General features: G+C 41.5%; 1 protein-coding gene across 1 annotated transcript in view; it reads left to right on the top strand.

The window, feature by feature from the left end:
- SPG11 (spastic paraplegia 11 (autosomal recessive)) overlaps positions 1 to 21,360 on the top strand; it is a gene marked incomplete at its 5' end in the record, with an annotated part of 26,492 nt that overhangs the window by 1,333 nt on the left and 3,799 nt on the right. The window contains 30 exon segments of the mRNA XM_010014026.1: positions 155 to 389; positions 544 to 681; positions 1,360 to 1,817; positions 2,055 to 2,200; positions 2,698 to 2,830; positions 3,191 to 3,346; positions 4,628 to 4,806; positions 4,970 to 5,146; positions 5,605 to 5,676; positions 6,097 to 6,224; positions 6,880 to 7,055; positions 7,495 to 7,702; positions 8,219 to 8,422; positions 9,314 to 9,420; positions 10,189 to 10,334; positions 10,480 to 10,641; positions 11,358 to 11,424; positions 11,881 to 12,046; positions 12,868 to 13,073; positions 13,665 to 13,773; positions 14,276 to 14,435; positions 14,965 to 15,207; positions 15,414 to 15,614; positions 15,931 to 16,038; positions 16,609 to 16,771; positions 17,156 to 17,370; positions 17,730 to 18,474; positions 19,249 to 19,391; positions 20,816 to 21,014; positions 21,328 to 21,359. Coding sequence (XP_010012328.1) covers positions 155 to 389; positions 544 to 681; positions 1,360 to 1,817; positions 2,055 to 2,200; positions 2,698 to 2,830; positions 3,191 to 3,346; positions 4,628 to 4,806; positions 4,970 to 5,146; positions 5,605 to 5,676; positions 6,097 to 6,224; positions 6,880 to 7,055; positions 7,495 to 7,702; positions 8,219 to 8,422; positions 9,314 to 9,420; positions 10,189 to 10,334; positions 10,480 to 10,641; positions 11,358 to 11,424; positions 11,881 to 12,046; positions 12,868 to 13,073; positions 13,665 to 13,773; positions 14,276 to 14,435; positions 14,965 to 15,207; positions 15,414 to 15,614; positions 15,931 to 16,038; positions 16,609 to 16,771; positions 17,156 to 17,370; positions 17,730 to 18,474; positions 19,249 to 19,391; positions 20,816 to 21,014; positions 21,328 to 21,359 — 5,582 coding nt within the window.

The following is a 21,360-nucleotide window of genomic DNA, read 5'->3' on the forward strand; positions in this document are numbered from 1 at the left end:
ATGCAGTTTTTCAACAAGCCACTGGAAGTGTTTCACACCAGAGTAATGGTTTCGATAGGTAGGTTCTACGTGTTGTGTTGTGCAGAGATGGACCACAAATTCAGCAGCACTTCACCCTCTTCTCCTTCTGTGTCATTTCTTGTCTGTTGCTCAGTCTCAGGCCTGGTGTTTCCTTTGACACTGTTTGAAGATATCTTTGACTCTTTTGATGGTGCACATGTAGGAAGCATCAGCGTAGCACTGTGCCAGGGGGGTGTGCAGGGTGAGGCCACGAGTCCAACCGCCGCGGTGCCACTCGCTGCGCTGAGAGTGTCCCACGATCTCAGTGCTGCTGTGATCATCACTTCCTCCCACTGCGCCACCTCCGTGGATCTGAACATGTACTTCAGGTGTGTTTGTAGCAGAATTCCTGAGTGAAAGGTTTGAGCACAACCAACGTAAGAAGTGCCTGACCTTGGTCTTGTGGTAGTTGAGGTGCTGAGCTTTTTAGTTTGAGTTCCAGCTCCGTGACAGAGGTGAAGTTTGACATTTATTTCTTTGCAGACAGTTCCCTGAGCATTTGCTTTGTAAGAGAGATCCTGAAAAACTTCCAGTGAAGCCTCCTGAAGGACTTGATGAGGATGACCTTGCTAGTTCTGACTACAGCATGGAGCTCCTGTCCTTGCCTTTCCGCACAGACAGGTACCTAATGAACATACCTCTAAACCAGGCTGGGGTTTGCCTCCTTTGCATCACTGATAAAAAACTACTGAATCTTCTTTAACTGGAGTTGTGGCAATTAAAATCAGCTCATTTTGCTTTTAATCTTTTGATGTTAGGAAATGGGCCAAGACAACGTTACATATGTCATCCAACAGCTTCCAAATAGTAATTGCTGTTTAGGGTGTTACCTTTAGTTTTAACCAGTACGGACAGATCTTCGTAGTCCAGGTACTTCGCAGTTTGTTTCGTGTTTAGCACAGATGTGGACTTCAAAGTATTTTGTGTTCACGTAAAATATTTTAACCATGTTGTGACCATTAGTATTAGAGGTATTAATAATGATAAAATATGTTAATTATAAGTTAATACAAATGTAACAAATACTCAATTCGGGAGTAATTGATGGGGCATTTTCTGTAAGAAAAAGAACATTTTCTGCTAAAAATGGTCAGCTTGAGGGACGCTGTCAGCTAATGCAGCTGTGATCATTCAGTATGGGTGCAAACAGTATTTACATAGAAATAGACAGGACATGTGAAGGTTAAAATGCAAAGTGCTGCGTGGAATCCAAAAGCTTAAAATACATGTTTAACTGAGAAATCTCACTGTTCTTGGAGTAATACGTGGTGCTGTAGGTGACTTCTTTCTTCACCCCAGGTCCTGGAAGGCACACTTATCCTCGCTGTGTGATAAAGTAAGGAGAAGAAAACCGGGTTCTCCAGATGTAGCGAATGACTTGAATTTACCTTGGTATCAGTTTTTGACCCATCTTGAAGATCCTGAAATCTATGAAGATTCTGAGACAGTGGTGGCTTTTGTTCCACGGGTGCTTAACTGGGCCCTGTCCAAGCCGTCCCAGAGCAGCGGCACAAACCCCATCAGTGCACCACAGCAGTGGAAGCAAATCCCCAAAGCAGCACCACAAGAAGTGGTGAAACTGGAGTGTAAACTGGTAACTGGGGTTAAAGCCCTGTTTGTAGTTCTGACAAATGACAGAGGGTTGACTCTTGCGCTCTGGGATTTCGAGTCACAAGATGTGACCTATTACCACTTTGGCAAAAACAGCGTATATGTGGATTGCAGTGAGGAGGTGCCACTGCCTCTGCTCCTGACAGGTGAGGGGGTTTATAGAATTGTTCTCATGTAGCCTTCTGATAAAAGCCTTTTTTTCTTAGTGCTCTTCTTTCCTGGCCCCTGTTAGCTGATATCTAATGCGTTCTTGCTGAGGTGAAATCCAAACGGAGCCATTGCAGCCTCACATCATTACTTTGGAAGAGAAGCACTAGATAGAAGTGCTGTTGTGTAGCAACTTGCTGATTTAGTTTTCATTGTGGTTTGATTCTTTCATTCAGAGCATGGTCTGTCCTTAGTTCTCTTTGGTTTAACTCAAGAAGAGTTTCTGAATAGACTGATGATCTACGGCAGCGCTGGAGTCGTAGATGCTGTTTGTCACCTCAATGGATGGGTTCGGTGTTCGATTCCCATACAAGCACTAGAGGTAAAGAAATCTGATTTGTGTCTTACAGATAACAAAAATACTTATTTGAAGTAATGAATGCAGTTTAGCAATGTTAATGGTGGGTTTAGATGAAATTAAATGTATGCCTCAGTAACCTAGGGGCAAAAAGTAGTGGGTTATTAAATAAACCATTTAAGAACTGAGTAACCCAGGTGTGTAACCTGAAAGAAGTATTCAGAGTCCTGATTCTCACAGTACTTATTTTATATCCCAAATCAAACTCTGTAATAAATGGCTGAATTAACGTTTTGCTTCTGAAGGCAGGGAGCAGGGTTTCTGCAAAGCCTATTAAAAGAGCATGGCAGGTACTGACCAGGTCACCTTGTTGTTTTGGGCTACAGGTACTCATAATTTAAATACCTTTTTTTTTCTGCATGTTCACTTTGGCACTGACTATGAAGTACAAGTACTAGCAGTGAGCATACAGTATATGTTTTAGGATACATGCTTAATTGCTCTGCTCCATGTTTTTCTAGGCAGGTTTGGAAAATCGTCAACTAGACACAGTAAACTTGTTTTTAAAAAGCAAAGAAAGTCTTTTCAGTCTGTCTGCACCCAGCTCTGGACCTGAGCAGTCTGCTCATAGCACATCCCAGTCTTACCTAAAAAGTAAGTAACAGACTTTCAGCTATTTAGAGGTTTAAATTTAATTGCCTTGGTATTTATGGCTGTGTTTGTAAGAACAGATTGAGTTGCCTGTGCCCCTGTGTGTTTGGATGATGCTCTATGGCAACTTCTCTACTTCTGGAAAATGAAAGAGAAAAGTTGCATAATGTAAGGGTTTTTCAGTTATGCTCTGGTATTGGCATATGCATTGTAAGCATCTTGAGGTGAAGGCAAAGCATGTTACATACATTGTTTGACACATTTTGTAGCATACCTTTATGACTTTCCACTGAAAGTTTACATCTATGTGATCAGTCACATGGTGGGATGCAGATGGTTTAACTTCTTGTGTAAATGTTGCAGATTTGGAAGAGCTGAGGCCAGCTTTGAACTTGCTTTGCTCAGCAATCAAAGAAAATGATATGGAGTCTCACAGCAAACACTTTTCTGAGCAGCTGCTAAACCTCACCTTGACTTTCCTCACCAAGCAACTGGATGAAATCTTTGTGCACACAGAGGGTGAGATTACTCATTTTGACCCATATGTAGTAATGTGTCATTAGGTGTCAGAACAACTAAATTTTTTATATTAAAAAGCCTAGATTTGCCTAGAAATAACAACAAAAAGGTGCTGGAGTGAAGTGAATGAAAGATGTTGCTTAAAGGGAAACATGAGAAATTAGTCTGAATAGAGTATCTATGTTGGCCCAAACAGCTACAGTCAGGCTCTCAGATCAGCCAGGATACTGTCAGCAGGATCTTTATGGGATACCTAAGAACGGCAGGATGGGTCTTGCAGGCTATTGCTAGATGCTTGGTGGCAGTGCTGTTAAATGGCACGAGCAGCCCTCAGCTGCTCCTGCTTTTCTCAATGCTACCACTGAAAATACTCTGGCACAAATATTTGTGTGGCTGTGGAATGGAATAGGCCAGTTTAAGAAACTGATACAGCTGAAAATAAATAGCCTACCAGGTTATTTTTTACCTGGAGCACTTCCCGGTCCGATTTACTGTGTGGCAAGAGAGTCATACATCCCAGGATAACCCGAGGGGTGGCTGGGAGCAAGAGGCAGTGTCTGGTGGGTTGCAGACTGAACGTGGGAGTGCATGAGTGCTTACTGTGGCACAGGTGATGAAATGTTGCTCCTTGAACTCCAGCCTGAAAGGTTCAAGAATAGAGCAACAGCTCATAACTAGTGAAGTATTAAAATGACAGAATTCCAGAGGGCAATTCTGTTTTGCTAGAGAAAGCTGTGGAGAGGGGGTGCCATGTCCCAGCATACAGTGTGCTGTCCTGCTGCTTGGGTCTGGACTGCTGCCTCCGCGTTGCTTCTTAGTGGACCAGCAGGTCTGCATGTTAAAGCAGAACTCATTTCTTCTGAGAGTAAATGGTGCAGAGCAGTAACTGTTCATCCTTTTTCTTCATACATGATTTTTAGTAGTCTTTGTTCCTTACTGCATGAATGTTACGTTGAAAAGTCCCTGCATTTTAAATGGGACTTAACCTGGTAATAATTGGTTGGATTAATAAAAAATTTCAGTTCTCATTTACTTGTCCCTGAAGGAGAAACCACACAGTGAGGGCAGGGCACCTCTCCAGAGGGTTGTGACTGTGTCCTGGCAGTATGCTGGTAGTGGTGGGCAGTAGCAGTACCTGCCCAGGTCACACAGAGCTGATCTGCTCTCTCCTCTGGGGTGTGTTCTGTTTATTAGTCAGGAGAACACATTCAACATTGCCAGGCATTCAAAGTGCTGTGTTGTTCATTTCTGTTTAACTGGTATCTTGGATGCTTTTGACAGAACCTGATGAATTCCTGCAGAAGGCTGCAGATATTTTAACTGATTACATTATTAAACTGAGACAATTCCTGAGAAAATATCCTCAACCACAAATAAATCCAGTGCACACAGGAAGTGGTCCTGACGAAGACCTGCCTGAACTAGAAGAAAGCCACATGTGGGAAAAACTGACCCCAGAGGTAAAAATGAGTAATCCATTTTTTATTATACTTATTAAGTGTATTTAAGGAAATTATTAATATGGAAATGTATTTAAACTGTTATGGAAAAAATATAGGGATTGTAAAGATAGTAACCCTGAAGATTACTGAGATCAGTTTGTTCCTTTTTTCCCCCTTTTAGGAAGTCATTGCTGAGGCCATCTTAAACAACAAAATGCCAGAGGCCCAGACCTTCTTCCGGAAGCGTCAGCATCCTGCTCAAAGCCTTCAGGAATTTATTCAGACAGGTTTGAACTTGGTCTATGACCGGCTTCTGAAGGACAACACCAGAGAGGCCTCAGAACTGTTAAGAAACATGGTGAGAGGTGTTCAGTAAGCATGCTGATCTTAACACTTCCTGGTGACTAATGAAGTAAATGAATGCTGAGAGGATGGGGAGCATTTAGGTGTCTTAGGGATGTGTTAATTCTGCCACATACATGTATTACAGTGAAAATTAACTTGTTTTAAAGAACTGTTTGATCACTAATGCCTTCAGAATGCTGAGGAGCCTGTTTATGTGTATGGACTGATGTTATGATCAGCAAAGAGTAAAGGTGATTTTGGCAAGTCAGGTAGTAAAGGGAACACGTGTCATATCCTGACATGCTGGAGACATCTGGCAGAACCCTGGTTATTGAGACATCTGTAGTAACTGGTGAAGTGCAGATTGCATCCTGGTTGTGTGCTTTGGAAACCCAGCCGGTGCCTTTGTTCTGTCGCTGTGCAGCTGCATTTGCACAGTTTGCATACAATGAGCATCTCCTTTTTTGTCAGGGCTTTGATGTGAAGGAGGAACTGCGTAAGATCTGTTTCTACACAGTTGATAAACACGTACGAGATTTGTTGGTAAGTGTAGTTTTCTGTCTAGCTGGTGTTCCCAGCCTGAAGTCTGATGTCTATGCTGAGAGAAAGCACTGTATTGATCATACTTTCAGAATGGGAGCAAGCAGGTTTGTCCCTGCATCCTTGCAGTGCAGTTGCTGGAACATGCCATTCACATGCCTGTGCTCTTTTGTATTTGCAGTTAAAGTAAAAATGGATTAAAATGTCATTTCTTGTGTTCTGGCTCTGATCTAGTTCCCATCTGCTTGCACACAGTAGGAAGTCCTGGCCCTCTTGTAATTTAGGTGCATTGACTCAATGCTTCCAGCATTATTTCCTACAGTTGGTGGGTTAACTGCTTCCACTTGCAGGATCATTTACAACTTTAATGTCTTAAGTAGATAAAAATTGTAATTGGAGGTAATACTTTAATTTGAATTAAAGGTGAAAATTTTACGAGAAGAAAATTATTTTTCTGAGAAAGAGAAGAAAATGATAGACTTTGTGCATCAGGTTGAAAGCTTTTACTCGGAATCCTCCCAAGAAAATAGAGAGATTCAATCTCTTGCCAGGTAATGTGGGTTATCAGTTCTCATTATTAATTAATAACATAAATAGGATTTATAATATGCTGGCTTCTACATTCCTTATGATTTACTGCACTAACAAATACAGTCTTCTGTAATTTAATTGTTTTCGTGCTGGTCTTCATTTGCAGAACCAAGGGTCAGTGTGGGAACTGGTTACTTGTCTCATCAATGTAACAATCAATTGCTATCATGTTCTTTCCAGACTAAGTCATGATATACTATCATCAGTGTAACAGAAGTCTTCTGTTCATGTCATCACCTCCATAAATGAAGTATTTTTATAACAAGTTATATTATTAGCATTATTAATCAAATGAAACACGTTCAGATGGAATGTTTGCTCTATTTTTGATTGCTGTAATAAAGCAATCTCCTAGAAAAATGGTTTTATAGTTAATTGTAAAAATGTCCTGGTATTTATCAGTTGCTATGCCAGTTTGGGAAAAATGAGGTAATTCTTTGCTCATTGCTCTCACATGAATTCTCAAACTTGTAGCTGAAGTAAGTCCCTCTTCAGGGGGAAGAAAATTCTCTTCAAAATGGACTGGCAAAATTGTTGACCCTTGCATCGTCTTCTATTTGTTAGATTGTTTTTAAAAGAGTACTAAAGAAGGTTCTAAACAATTCTTCATTGCAGTTTCAAGAACTGGAGAAAGGAACAAGACCTTTCCCGACATTCAGCTGTTCTGGACTCCTTGAGTTGTGATAGACGTCAGGTTCCCAATAGGAGAGTCAGAGTAATGTTTAACTGGGCCCAGTGGTGGGATGAGCTCATTCAGGAAATGATTCTTCTCCCCAGAAAACCACACCAAGGCAAGTGTTGTGGTACTGAGGATTCAAAGGAATTGGGAATTAAAAATGGGTCTTCGACACAGTATTGTGTAGGAGTGGCACTCATACAACTAAAGTGTGTGCTACCACACAGTGAAGATGGGTAAACCATGTGTTTTCATCCTGTTGCCTTCTGGCAGGGATCTGTGTTTTTCCTGTAGAGAAAAATTTGGAACTAGCTGAGAGGGACTTTTAAATGTCATCTCCTGCTACATTCTGTAGAGCTTACTACACCGTGGTATTACCTTTAGCTTTGCCAATATAAAGCTCTGAGAAGCTGTAACAGCATACAGCTGTTAGATTAATCTCAGCATGATCTTTGCACCCATTCATTAAAAACACGTACATGTATAAAGAAATGTCACTGTTTCACCTGGAGCTGTCTGTGCTGGTTTCATCACTTTGTCTTTCTGAAACACAGAGCTCAAGACATGTAATCCCGAGGTTCTTTGGATGCATTTGACAGCCCAGCATGATTGGCTTAATATTTGTTCCTGGATTGAAGAATCTGAGCCCAGCCAGACCTTGTGTGGAGAAGCTAACTGGCCCCCACTTACTCCAGACATCATTGACAGGAACATGTTATGTAGTACCTATATGAGGAATGATATATTGAACAAGCTGGCAAGGTATGTGCCCTCGATGTATTGTACTAACTTCCTGTCTTAGGTGAAGCCACAATCAGATCGTTATAGCAGTACAAGTTAGTAACATCTTTGATATTTACTTTGATACTGATTTTTATATTGTATTTAGTGCCTTTTTTTAAACAGCACAAATCCATGAATAAATTGAATTTTAGTCTCGTGCTTGCACCTTGTTACCTGAAAACAGTGGGAAACATGAGAGTAATAGAAATCCTCTGTCAGCCCTTCGATCTTTCAGTGGTCATATTCCTGGTGCCTGTTTTAATACAAGGGAGAAACTTCTAAGCTCAGAGCCTGTCGCTCCTCATACCTCATTCTCTGCAATGAGCTGTAGTAACTGTGGTGGTGTTTGATGCTATCAGATGTATTCTGGCATGTTGTGTTTACCTCAGTAGTGAAGTAACCCCTGAGAAGGAAAGGTCTGCTTTGTCATTTTGAACTGAGCTTGCTGAAGGGGTAACTGTCTCCTCAGTGCCTGTGCTTTCTCTTTTCTGATAGAAACGGAGTTTTTGTCTGTTCAGAGTTAGAAGATTTTGAACTTCTGCTCCAGAGACTGTCCTACCTCGGGGGAGTTCTGCAAACTCCTCACCCTGTTCCAAAGATCAGTGCTGCGGGTGGTTTGGACTTCCACACTCGTTTTGTCCTTCACTGTTTAGAACATAGTTTGCAGTACCTGTTATACACTTACTTAGACTATTACAGGTATGAATGCTTTTCACCCCTCAAATCTTGCGCACATTTAAATAATGAAACACTTTCAATAGTTGGCAGTAAGAGTTTCCTCGACCTTCTTGTTTGGCAAGAAAGGCTGCTTGGGTCACAACAGGGTCATGCAATGAAAAACTGTGTGTGAGGGTTCATGCTGTATTCTGAAGCTTTATTCACATTGTCAGTATGAATTTGTGTGTCAGTCATCGAAGGAAACAATTACAGTTGTAATTAATATAATGTTATAAGCAATAGAATCTTAAGGGCACCAGGACAACTGGTTCTTCAGAGACTCCCACTTGAGCACAAGTGTGAGTTCGGTTTTGATACATTCACAAATAAAGAAATTGCTGGGTTCCATCTACATTAGGATTAGCTGAGATTGAAAGAAGAAAGTAGTATTTAGTATTGGAACTATATGAATACTCCTCTCTTAATGAATACCTTGCAAATAAAATTTCGTAGCTGTAGCTCCAGTCTAACAGTGTAATTACTAAGAGGATAGAAATGGACCAGAAAAAAGCCAACAGATGTTTTTTGGGGGTTTTGTTTGTGTAATCAGTTTTAGTTTGCATAAAATATTTAGTCTGTGCAGAGTGGTATTTGTGAGTCAAGTCCCTTCTTCAGAAAGTGGTGGGGGTTGGCAGGTCTGGAAACTATTAGTTTGATTTACAGAAGTAAACAAGCACAGGAACATAAAGAGGGGAACTGTCAGTGATGCCACATCAGCTAAAGGTGCACGTCTTGGAGAGAAGGGTGGTGTGATTTGGCTCTTTCATAAGTGTGCACAAGATAAGCCACCGAGTTAGATGCTCTTGATTTTTAATGCAGTGTTATACCAGGGCAGAGGATGGTTACAAATACTGTATTTTCACTCATTTCCAGCTTAACTTCTTCAAATTGCCCTATTTTGGATAACAAGGAATTGCATGAAGCACATCCCTGGTTTGAATTCCTGGTGCAGTGTCGAGGAGTTGCCAGTAACCCACAAGGTAGGAGACCAGCCATGCAGGAGCTGTTCCCATGTTTATGCTGCTGAGTCTGGGGCACAGCTGGGTTTAATTCTCTGCTCTAAACCCTTTTTTGACCATGGCAAATTATTTATATACATTCAGTTCCTCATCTCTAAAATGCGGATTATAATTCCTGCTTAAACGGTACGTGAAGATTGGGAGGCTCTAGATAGGTGAGATTTTTTTGTGTATGATCACCATTACCTCCAATTTGATTACATTCCCAGCAGGTTAAACAGAAGGAGAATTCATGAGAAAATCCATATACTATTAAAAGTAACGATTCCTCTAGTTGTTGTAGTGCATTTTTAGTTCTCTGCCCCTTGGATTATGTGTTTGCTTTTTGGGGGTTTTTGTTATTGAAAATCAGTAGAATTTTTGACCCTTCACTTTTTCTGGAAACATTTCACCTTTTGCAGAGTCACACGTTGACAAATGATAAAAACAAGCCCAAGTGTAGCTTTTTCAGGAAATGTGAGCAGTGTAGGATAAAGAATTGAACCAATACAATGCCAAACCGTGGGACTCAATCCAAATCCATCTGTGTAGGTTAAACTGTGGTTTGAAATTGGGGAAGGCTTGGTAAAATTTAGAACAGCTTATCTGTATTGATATGTAAAAAATCACTGTTAACACCAACACCCAGAAAATTGAGCGTTTTTCATAGTCACAGAGCAGTTGTGATGCATGATTTAATGATGTAGGAGTGCTTTTGCATGAAATTAAATCTCTGCTTTTTTCTTTCAGATCCAAAGATGATTTTCCAGGCTAGTCTAGCAAATGCCCAGATCCTGATTCCTAGTAACCAAGCCAGTGTGAGTAGCATGCTACTGGAAGGACGTACACTGTTAGCACTTGCTACTACAATGTATGCACCTGGAGGTATTGATCAGGTACTGTGTGCAGCTGATGGGACTTTCTGTATTGTCACCATATGCCAGATTCCCATGAGGTAGTTTGGTGCACTCAAAGATTGTTTTATTATCTTAATGCAGTCACTCCTTCCTAATGGAATCATTTTGCTTCCTTGCAACGTAGGTTCTTCAGAATGAAGATCTGGAAAATCCTCTAAAGAAGGTTGATCCACAGCTCCTAAAAATGGCATTGACTCCTTACCCCAAACTCAAAGCTGCTCTCTTTCCCCCGTGTACTTCTCATGGAATTCTGCCACCTGACATCTCTCTCTACCATCTTGTTCAGGTACACAAATGCTTCTCAGGAGTGCTTTTTGGCAGAACAAAAGTAAACTAAGAGAAGCCCGTTTTCAGCTAATGGCTGGAGGGTGGGGACCACATATTGTTTCCTTGGAATCCTTCATCTGGAGCTAAAGTTTATAGCTTCATTCTGAACAGGTTTTTAAATGGTGTCTAAATACTATGAGTTGCTTCCCCCTGTCCCCAGACAGGTAACAAGAGTGTTTAACTGCAGCAGTCCTGGCCTGTCAAAGCAGTGATTCTCTTGCAGTGTTCAGTGGGCAGATTGTTCAGTATTACAGAAATTAAAATGTTTTTGAAATTCAGGATTAAAGGATAGTGCCTCCTGGAATGTCCTGACACATTCCTAGGCAAATGCCTTTTACTTCAGATCTGTGGTATGAGATAAACTGAATGCTGGAAGAAATAATGTGTATTAATCATTATTAGGAATGTGTTAGCTTTTCTAAGATCATAGTTTAGAAAACACTTAAGCATGTTCTTTCCCTGTTTTCCCAGATGAAAGCTGAAGCCTTTCCTTGCACTTGTTTGTGTTCTGATCCCACAGAGTAGATAAATAAATGCCTTTGAGAGAGCGCTGCACAGGGTAAATCACTGCTGGATAGAGGCACAGACCATTCCTGATCCTCTGCTACTGTAGCTCCCTAAAATATTCCATAGTCTGCTCTGATGTCTCAATATATTTTATTTCTAATCTTTCAGTCATTAGTGCCCTTTGATCCCACTAAACTCTTTGGCTGGCAGTCAGCAAATACTCTCGCTGTGTCAGGTATGTTACTTCTCAAGTTTTCTATGCTTTTCTCACCCAAGCACCTCAGATAAAACACCTTCCAGTGGAGTGATTTGGCAGATAAACTTACTCAAAAGGTCTTTTCTTTTACAAAAAAAAAAAAAAAAAAAAAAAATAAGGTCATTTGGTTTGAAATTAACTCCTCAGTAGGGTCCCTTTTTCCATTAAGCTCTTCAGAGATAGGTTTTTCCAAAGGTATTGTGAGATAGAAAAGCAGTATTTTCTTTTAAAAGCAAGTTGAGGGTTTATAAGTGACTCAGAGTTCTGATTTGACAATGAGAACTGGAATGTCAGCGGGGTTTGGGTTTGCTGAGGTTTGAATTAGAGCAAGAGGAGGGGTGTCTGATTGTCAGCTCGTGTTGTGTAGCTGAAAGCCATTTTCTGTGTTTAATTCAACTATTTATCAGCTCATAATAACAACAGTATTCTTTCTAGATGCATCAAGTGACTTTCCTCATTTTTCATCCCCTGAACTGGTGAACAAATATGCTATAATGGAACGACTGGACTTTTTGTACTATTTGCACCATGGACGCCCATCATTTGCTTTTGGTACATTTTTGATCCAGCAGTTAGTAAAGAGCAAATCCCCCAAACAGTCGTAAGTCTTCTCAACAATGACAGTCAGATAGTTCTTTTGAAGTTACAATCTAGCACGTGGAGTAACAGTAATCCTCCCCAACAGCCAACAAGTGGCGTGCATGGTATCACTTGAAATTGTAGGTGTCCCAGGAGTCTATTCAGTCTAGCATCAAGTAGGATAGAAATCACATATCACCTGAGAGAGGGTGAGCTTTACTTTGAATTACCTAAATAAAACTGCACAGTGAACGCAAGGAATGAAAACTGTTCCAGTCATATCAAACACAGATGGGCTTCTCTTCCAAGGACCTGAGCCTCGAGATCACTGTAGAAACAAGATGCCCCTTTGACTTTTCCTTTAGTTAAATTAAGAAGATAAATTTACTGGAGATTAAAACAGATCTACTGGAGATTGGAGGAGTTAAATGTTCTGGCTGAAGCTTCAAAATCATGTGGTCAAAAGGACACAGTCAAATTACACATCTTGCTTGAATATGTTAAATTTACCATGAAGTATATTCAAAATTAGTAGGAGTTACATCAGAACAAATCACTTTGTTTCTAGAATGCCTAGAATGCAGTTGTGTATTAGTCACTATTTGTTTTCCTCATTTCCATACGGATCAGTCTCTCTTGTGTAAGCAGCAAAGATTATAAATATAAATATGAAACTTTATATTTATTAATACAGATATGAAACTTATGGATTGTAAGTATATTTTATGCTACTAAAGGCTGTGGGTTTAGTAAACCTTGTAGGTACTTGTTTATGGGGGGAATATTCATGTTTGAAAATTGGTTAAAACCGGTGTGTGCTAACTGTTGCCCTTTCTGTTGCAGGATTCAGCAGGCAGGGAATGAAGCCTATGGTTTAGCTCTTTCTCTCTTCAGTGCACCTTCAGTAGGAGCAGCCTGTGCCTGTTTTCTGGAATTGCTCGGTCTTGACAGCCTCAAACTCAGGGTCGATGTTAAAGTTACAAACATGATTTTCAGTTACAGAACAAAACATGAAGAATCTCAGCACAGTCAAATAAGAGAATCTTTGGGTAAGGGTGTCTTCTGTTTGTTTTCAGATAGGGTACTCTGTATTTATTGAGAAGAGAAGCAGAGATGGATTGAAAGGTGCTGCTCAGGAATGCAGTAGAAGCATCCTGTCCTTTGAGAGCTGAGAATTTTGCTCTTTTATTCCTGCTTCATACTGATTTTGGATGCATGTCAAACAGGGCAGGAGGACTGTAATGTGACATGCAGCCAGAACTGCAGGAGTGTCTAATAGACACTGTCCAACAGCTGCCAAAGGCTCAGTGTAATATTTAGGAGGGTTCAGCCTAACATTGAAATAATATAACTAGAGGATTAAACAAAGGGCCATTACCAAATCTCTTTTCTCTTTCATGCTTGAAAACTGTCTTAGAGCTGCAGTGATATCAGATGTTCAAAGCTTTAAAGAAAATATTAAATTTATAATATAATTATTATTAAGGATTCATTCTAGGAATAACTTTAGAAACTTGAATTCTAACCATAGGTCCACAGGTGTCTTTTTGTCCCAACTAGGAAACTACTGGTACTTTTGAAAATATTACCCTTTAATCCCAAATAACATCTCAGAAATAATAGTATGTTCTTTTAAACAGTTGAAAAACTAACAAAATTGGCTGATGGTGAAAAAGCAGCAGCAGCTGAAGTTCTTACCTCCTTAGAAGAAGCTTTTTGGGATACAGTTGAGCAGCAAGGAATAAAGAGGTGAGTGTAACATGATTTGAAGGATTATGCTGGCAAATGGAATTGAATTTTACCATTTGTGTGTTCAGATAATACTAAAGAGATCCATGTGGGCTTTATTGCAGTAAACTGAACAAGAGTGTTTGAATCTAGATTATCATCTTGATGTTTCAAATACTAGATGTAACAATGGTATTTGGCAAGAATAAGGAGGTGCAGTCAGCATGTTGGATAAGCTGTTCCACAGAGTTCTTGTAGCTTACTGAGAAGGGAAGATCATTGACTTAATTTCAGAGCAGACACTGTCCAGACAGGACAACAATTCCTGGGTGGGAATGTCCACAGGGTGCAGTCCCGGAGCTCCCACAGTAGAATGTGACCTAATCCATAGTGAGGTCCATGGAAGTGCTGGTGCGGCCGCTCGCAGGCAGTGGATCTCAGGCCACGTGATGAGATTGTACATTGTTAACATCTGGTATAAACATCAGTTTATTACAGCTGAAGCTCTTTAAATCCCATTCAGGACATGCAGTGACTCTAGGAGGCAGTGGTCTTTGGTAATGCAGTTCTGTAAACTGCACAATATCAGACTGAGTACATCTTACCTGAAGGAATGTGCCAAATGCAATGACTGGCTGCAGTTCATCATCCAAACCCAGCTGTACAGCTACCAGCCAGATGAGGTAAGCTGGCTGTGTCTGATTTTAAGTGAAGATAGAGTTTGTCAAGTGTTCTTTGTCTGTGATGTTGAGAAAAAGGGGGAAGAAAATAGATTCTTTTAACAAGGGAATATCATGTGGAGACAATATAAAGGGAATCCAAATCTTCCATTTTTGGTTTAGAATGTAATTTAAAAATAAATAAAATGTTACCAGTATGTGAAAAATTAAAAGGAGTTTAACTTGAAAAATATGCAATTACACAACAGCAACTAGCTAGATGCTTTTCATGATGCACTGTTAGCAATATGAGAGAGATGACAAAATTAGTGTCTCTAGGAGGCATTTTAGCTTCATGTAAGAGGATGAGCTTCAGTATTTTATTGAAGTAATTCATGCCTACAGAACACTTCTCTAGGTCTCCAAAATTGTTCTAAAAGTCAAAATTGAAGAATGCTTTGTCTTTTCTATGTATTCAATGCTTTGGTCCTTCTCCCCCCTCATTCTCTTTAGGTGTCACTCTGTATAGATGCTTTTGGTTCTCTTTTTCTAGGTCATTTCTGTCCTTCAAGATTTCTCTCCCACTTTACAAGATCACTTGATGTTGGCTTTGGAGAAGCTACCGGGTGTGTGTCCTGCTGCAGGGAGTGCTGGAAGCAGCACTGCCAGTGTGCCAGATAGCCTCTTCCAAATCCTTCTTCGGTGTCAGGGGAACTCAAACCCTTCACGTTACCTTCTGACTGCAGGATTGAGAGAGCATGCTCCCATTCTGAGTGTTCTAGCAGCATGTTTCCAAGTGAGTATTAATGAAGTTATTCATCTTTTAGAAGAGTAAGTAACAAAAAAGTGATAGTTTCCATAATTATGTGAAGTGGTAGATAAGTAGTTGCATTCACTGAGGGGTTTTCTCAGGTTTTGTAACAACTGTGACTGTTACGACACATTTCACCAAGCAGTACATAATGAGGTTATTCTGTAAACCATCATTTTGTTGTTTGACAGGATGCAAACATTCTTCATTGTCTCTGTGTTTGGGTAATTACTGCTGTGGATGATACCACCAGAGCTGAAGCAACAAACCATATTCAGAGCTCAGCAGAAAACCATGAATGGGATCTTCATGACCTGGCAGTTATCTGGAAAGTCTTTTTAAGAAAGCAGAAAAGTAGAACACTTCTAAATGGCTTGCAGCTCTTTTTAAAGGTAAGGTAATGTATTTTTAATGGTATCCTTGAGTGTATCTCAAATCATCTTGGAGAGGAGGTAGCCTATAGATTCCCCCTCTGCCTTGCTCTTTGTAGCCTGGATAACCTGGGTGCAATCCACTGAAAATCCCAGTCAAGTAGGAAAATCTTGAATGGAAGTTCTTCCAATTATTACACATTTGCAGATCATGTGTCAGCCTTGCATGCAGTTTTAATAAATTGGAAGCTTATTGCTCTGCTACTGAGGAAGATAAATGCTACATTCACTGGGGTACTTTTAAGAGAGAATTCTCACCTATTTTTGTGTCTCAAAGGATTCCCCTTTACTGCATATCCTGGAGATGTATGAACTGTGCATGAACTGTAAAAAATACAGCGAAGCTAAACCCAAACTGGACAAGTTTCAGGAAAGTCTCACAAAAGTAAGTATTCCGTTTCTCTAAATGCCATTGCTTGGCTCTTCCCTTACTGGAATGTGATCTAATGTTGTATGTGAAAATAATGAGCAAGATGTTTCACAAATTATCTCCGTTCTTTCCTTTCCATCAGTTTTCTAGTTCCCTGAATATCCTGGTAATGAACATTCCTTGTCATTAGTGGGTTTCCTTCCTGCAACTCAGGCTAAGGCTACACCACTTTCCCTATGTGCTGCTCACAGTGGATATGCTTATCAAGTATACAGCAGTATGACAGGAGCTATTGACCTAGCAATTTATTTTATCTATCAATTTCTGATCCTTCTTGCATCTTTTCTCTCTTCCATGATTATCAGGAGTAATTTGTGGTCACCCTATCATAAAATTTACTACTCTCAGATCAAAGTCAAACATACATCTGGAATAGATCCATGTCCCCTTGGTAATGGCAGTTCATTGTTTCTTAAAGGAGGTAGATTTGGTACCTTCCATTTCCAGCACAATTCCCACCAAAATGCAGACTATAGTTGCAAAACAAAAGAAAAACCCAACACTTAAAAGTCTTTGTCTACACAGCTTAAAACTGAAGAGGAACCAGCAGCTTCAGAATTACCCGTGCAGTGGCTGGAATCACAAGCCTTGTTTCTTCTTGAATTGATGATGCAGCAGTGTAGAACGGAGTATGAATTGGGAAAGCTCTTACAGCTGCTTGCTGCAGCAGATGGTCTTCTGCTTGATGGTAAGTACAGCTTCCTCTCTCAGCTGATGTTACTGCTTTAATGTAAAGACCACATACAATGTTTGTGGAGTGACTGAAAATGTTTAAGTGCATTGATACTGGATAAGAATTTATATAACCCGACTTGGGCCTTACAGTGAGTTGCGGTGGTGAAAATGTAACTGTAAGTCTGGGAGAGTGATTATGTGCAAGTGTTGTGAGGAGTGCACACATTATCTGCACAAGTATTTTAGTTACGGGTTTAAAGCTTACTTTCAGTCCCATGGAAGCTTCAGAGTGTAAGATCTGTGCTCCTGTGGCAGGGCTGCACGCTGAAATAAGCAGCAGAATTTCCTCAGGATTAAAAACCAGCTGCCTGTAGATGTTTGTACTCTCTTACGACAGGCCCCTATGTGAAGAAACTCTGTGCACTCTCTGAGATCCTGAAGGATTCCTCCATAGCAATTAATCGCTCCATCCTAACCAGTTCCAATCTGGAGACATTCCAGAGTGAGTGCAGATCGATTCTGGAGCAGCTGCAAGAGAAAGGGATGTTCTCACTGGCTCAGGAGGTAGCAGCATTGGCTGAATTGCCCGTGGACAGCGTAGTTACACAAGAGGTATGGTAGAGTTCAATAATGATACTCACCTTCTACTACTCCCAGTAGTGGCAGCATTGAGAATGGTACTTCTCAGCCTTCCTGAAAACCAGATTTTTCTTTAAATCACTTTTTATTTTAAATGCAAGTACACCAGAAAGTTGGCTGTGGGTGCTGACCTGAAGTGGACAGGGTAGCTTTCCTTGTTCTCTTACTCTTTTTCCTTGCTATGCAACCAGTTTTATTTGGTGAGAAAAATAGATGGATTTGTTGCCTATTGAGACACTGAATCTCAATTCAGTTTCTCACTGTGTTGGCCATCCAGTGTGAATTTTCTTCTTTGGAAAGATAGTTAATTAAACTCTCCATGAATTTTGCAGGTTCTAAGAGATCTGCATCATTTAAGAGACTTTGGACTGTGGCATCAGAACCAGACCAGAATTGAATTCTGGAAGAAATGTAACGACAGCTTCATGAAAAACTCAGTCTCCAGCAAAGCTGCGTCTCGCTTCTTTTTCGATCAGGCAAACACAGTGTTTGAATCTTTAGCTCATGAGAAGGTAACCAGCATTATGGAGAGGCATCTCTTGCTTACCCTGGCTGGCCACTGGCTTGCCAAGAGTGACTCGGTGCCACTGCACGAGTTGGAGGCAATAGAGAAGCAGATCTGGATCTGCCGCATCGCACAACAACTGTCACCCACCGCGGAGGGGTCGGGCAAGGCGAGATTCTCCTCCCGTGTTGCTGTGAGCCCGGATCTTACCTTTGATGACTTAGCAAAGGAGTTTTCTTTCTCAAAGCTACCTGCTCTCAACACAGCAAAGTACTTACAACTAGAGGGGCTTGCATTCAGGGAGTCTCACCAGACCTTGACTCACGATGAGGAGCAGTCACTCAGGGTTCTGATCGGGTGCCTCCTCGATGAAGGCAGCGTGCATGAAGCCAGCCGTGTTTGTCAGTACTTCCACTTCTACAGCAGAGATGTTTCACTGGTGTTGCACTGCAGAGCTCTGGCCTCAGGGGAGGCTGCTCTAGAGAACTTGCACCCAGATATTCAGGCTCTCCTTGTAGCAAGAGAGAAGACGTCTGAGAGCAGCACATCCGAGCCCAGCCGAGTCCTGAGCGGTGAGTAACACTGACCACTTCAGCCACATCGCGGGTAATACCACTGCGGGTTCCACGGGATTCTCCTCGTCTGTGCCTGTTAATTTCCCTCAAGATTTCTGCAGGAAGTAAGGTCTCTGTGGCAGTGGGTTATCTCCTTGGTTCATAAATCCTCTGGTGAAAGGAATTTGAAGCCTTGTAACATACATTGCATTTACGTGCTGCAGGCAGGGTGCTTCTGTAAACACGTCCTATAGTCTCTTAACTGTTCATTTTTCATACTTCACATTTCTGTTCTGGTAAAGTAGCACTGAGCTTCATCAATGTTCCTGCTTTTGGAAGACACAGATAGTACATTCTACTAAATCTTGAGTGTGTTTCTGGAGCTGAAACAAATGCTTTAATTAATGATCCTCTGAATTCTTCGGTCATTGTAAAGGGCTTAGTGTTTCTTACTAATAGCAAAGCTAAGGCTGATAATGTTGATATATAAATACTCTGTGCATGTTTATGAAGTCTGAATGAGAAAGCTGTCAGCTGGAACATTACTTTCTGATACTAACATCTATAAAGTTTAATAGAAACAGAAGGGAATAAATGAAGCCTAAGCTGCTGATCCCTCGTGTTCTCTTATGCCCAGGAACTGTACATCTGAGGTATTACTGAGTTCAGTTTTCAAAGACTGAGGAAGTGTTACATGTTTGCTGCAGATATCTGGAGTCTTGCTCCAAGGATAAGGCTTGTTGGTGTTACCTGGCTTTATGAGAAAGGAATTGACAGTGGTTTTGTTTCCAGCATCAAGCTTAGAAGACTGGACACACATTGTGGCTCCATCTCCAGATGATCAAGTTGTTACCAGTCTAAAGGTGCTGATAGATGAATGTGTCCATGGGAGAAATTACTGCAGACAGGTTCTCTGCTTATATGAGCTTTCGAAGGTATGTGTCTAGTCACATTGCTGAAGAAACATGTGGTTTGTAGCAAGCTGTGCTGCGGAAGTTTCTGGAGGAAAGAGGAAGGAGCAGTGAAAATACTCACGGGGTGCCAGCAATCTTCAGAGGGGAAAATTGCAAACCTTTGTGTGGAAAAATGGCCAGATGCTTCCTAGGTGTGAAGTGCTGAGATGAAGGCAGCTCCCAGGCTCCCCCGGCCCCTGCTCTGACTCCTGTGAGCCACACTGCAGCCCGGCGCTCTTTGATGTGCCTTTTTCATAATCTTTCAAGCAGATGTTGTTCATCCAGCACTTTGCTTCAGGCCTTTGTTGTGGGATGCCTGCATAAGCAACCCCAGCCCAGGAGGAGACAAAGAGATAGCAGCTGCCTTAGAAGTTCAGCACAGAAGTGCTCTGCAGGCTCCACAGTGCCAGCTCCTTACTCAGAGGCTGCTCAGAGGAGTGGCTAATAACTTCCAAGTGGTTTGACCCAGACAGTGACAGGAGTCGCAGCAGACTCTTGTTTGCTGCCTCTGTGCTCCTTGACCTTCATAACTGCCTTCAGCCCACCTGTGCTCCTGCTCCAGAGGTGCTGCTGAACACTTCTTTAAGGGTACAGCACCCTTTTCCATGGTATTTGCTTGCACTTTTGGAACACAGCAGTGGGTTTTTCCGAATAAAAGCAGCAGTGTGTGTGCTGAAGGTGTTATAATTCCCTTTATCACAGAGGTTCTCTGATTTTCCTACAGTTTTGCATACCTCAGATATTCAGAGCGAGGGCTTTAGGTCTGAGCTCCTATGTAGGTGTATGATTGGCTTGTTGCCTTTTATACCACCCGTATACTTCTTGCCTGAAGCTGGATGTGTCTCTACTTCTGAATTGAGAGCTGATCATTGTGTTTAGGAGGTACGTTTTTCAGTGAATTTGTACACTTGTGAAGCTGTCGTGTGTCACAGGAGGGTATTTACAGAGCCTCACCTCTGCCACATGTAGCAAATGTAAAAGCCAGGATGTCTTTTCACTGAGAGCTTGTGGTATGTAGAGAAGAGGAGAAAGAACGTCGTAAGAAAAACCTACTCAGTAAACCACAATTCTTTATTTGGGAGGAAATACTCCCGTCTTTCTTCTGCATATTTCAGGTGTTAAGGTTTATACCGGGCTAGGAAAGTATCTCTGCTCATGGCAACAGCTCTGTGAGTGCTGAACTTCAGATGCAGGGTAGTTACATGCCAGCCTGATCTGGAGAACACCCAGGCGGAGGCTCTGTTACCTGACCAAAGGACAGATTAAGTTTGCAGGTTTTGAACCTGGGTTTTGCCTGTTCCCAGCTCTCCCTCTCGCACCAGCTCGTTGTTGGGCAGATGTACTGCAGGTCAGAAGATGTTCTGCGCCGGACCTGGGGCATCTTCAAGTGTATGTGTGTTTCTTAGGAGTTGAACTGCTCCTACAGTGAGATGTCAGCCCAGGACCCTGAGAAGCTGCTTGGCGCCATCCTGTCGTCCCGGCAGCCAGAGCGGTGCAGGAAGGCGCAGGCGTTCATCACCACACAGGCTCTGCAGCCCAGCACCGTGGCACAGCTGGTGGCTGAGGAAATCATGCAGGAGCTACTGGCATCTTCAGAAGGGAAAGGTAGTGAAGAGGCTTGGTCTTGTATGTCGGTGGGTTTGGTTTGTAAATGTGGTGTTCCTGTGTCTGAAAAACAGTCCTTGCTCTCGAGATACTTGAGTGTTAATTATAGTCAGTAATGTTTGGGCAGCTCTTGTAAACCTTGTGTACCTTACATAGGGTTTTATACAAACGTTTGTACAAAACATTTGTACACTTCATCAGTCTGGATGAAGTTCGAGTGGTTTGGTTGGTTGATTTTTCTACTAACGTAGCTAATCTCGCCCTGACAAGTAGCACTTGGGACGTAACTTGCTCTCTCTCTCTGTGGACACAGGACAGAAGCAGGTTCTGAACCCAGCAGCTGAGA

Source organism: Nestor notabilis, unplaced genomic scaffold (assembly GCF_000696875.1).
Source record: "Nestor notabilis isolate BGI_N333 unplaced genomic scaffold, ASM69687v1 scaffold28584, whole genome shotgun sequence".
Classification (NCBI taxonomy): domain Eukaryota; kingdom Metazoa; phylum Chordata; class Aves; order Psittaciformes; family Psittacidae; genus Nestor; species Nestor notabilis.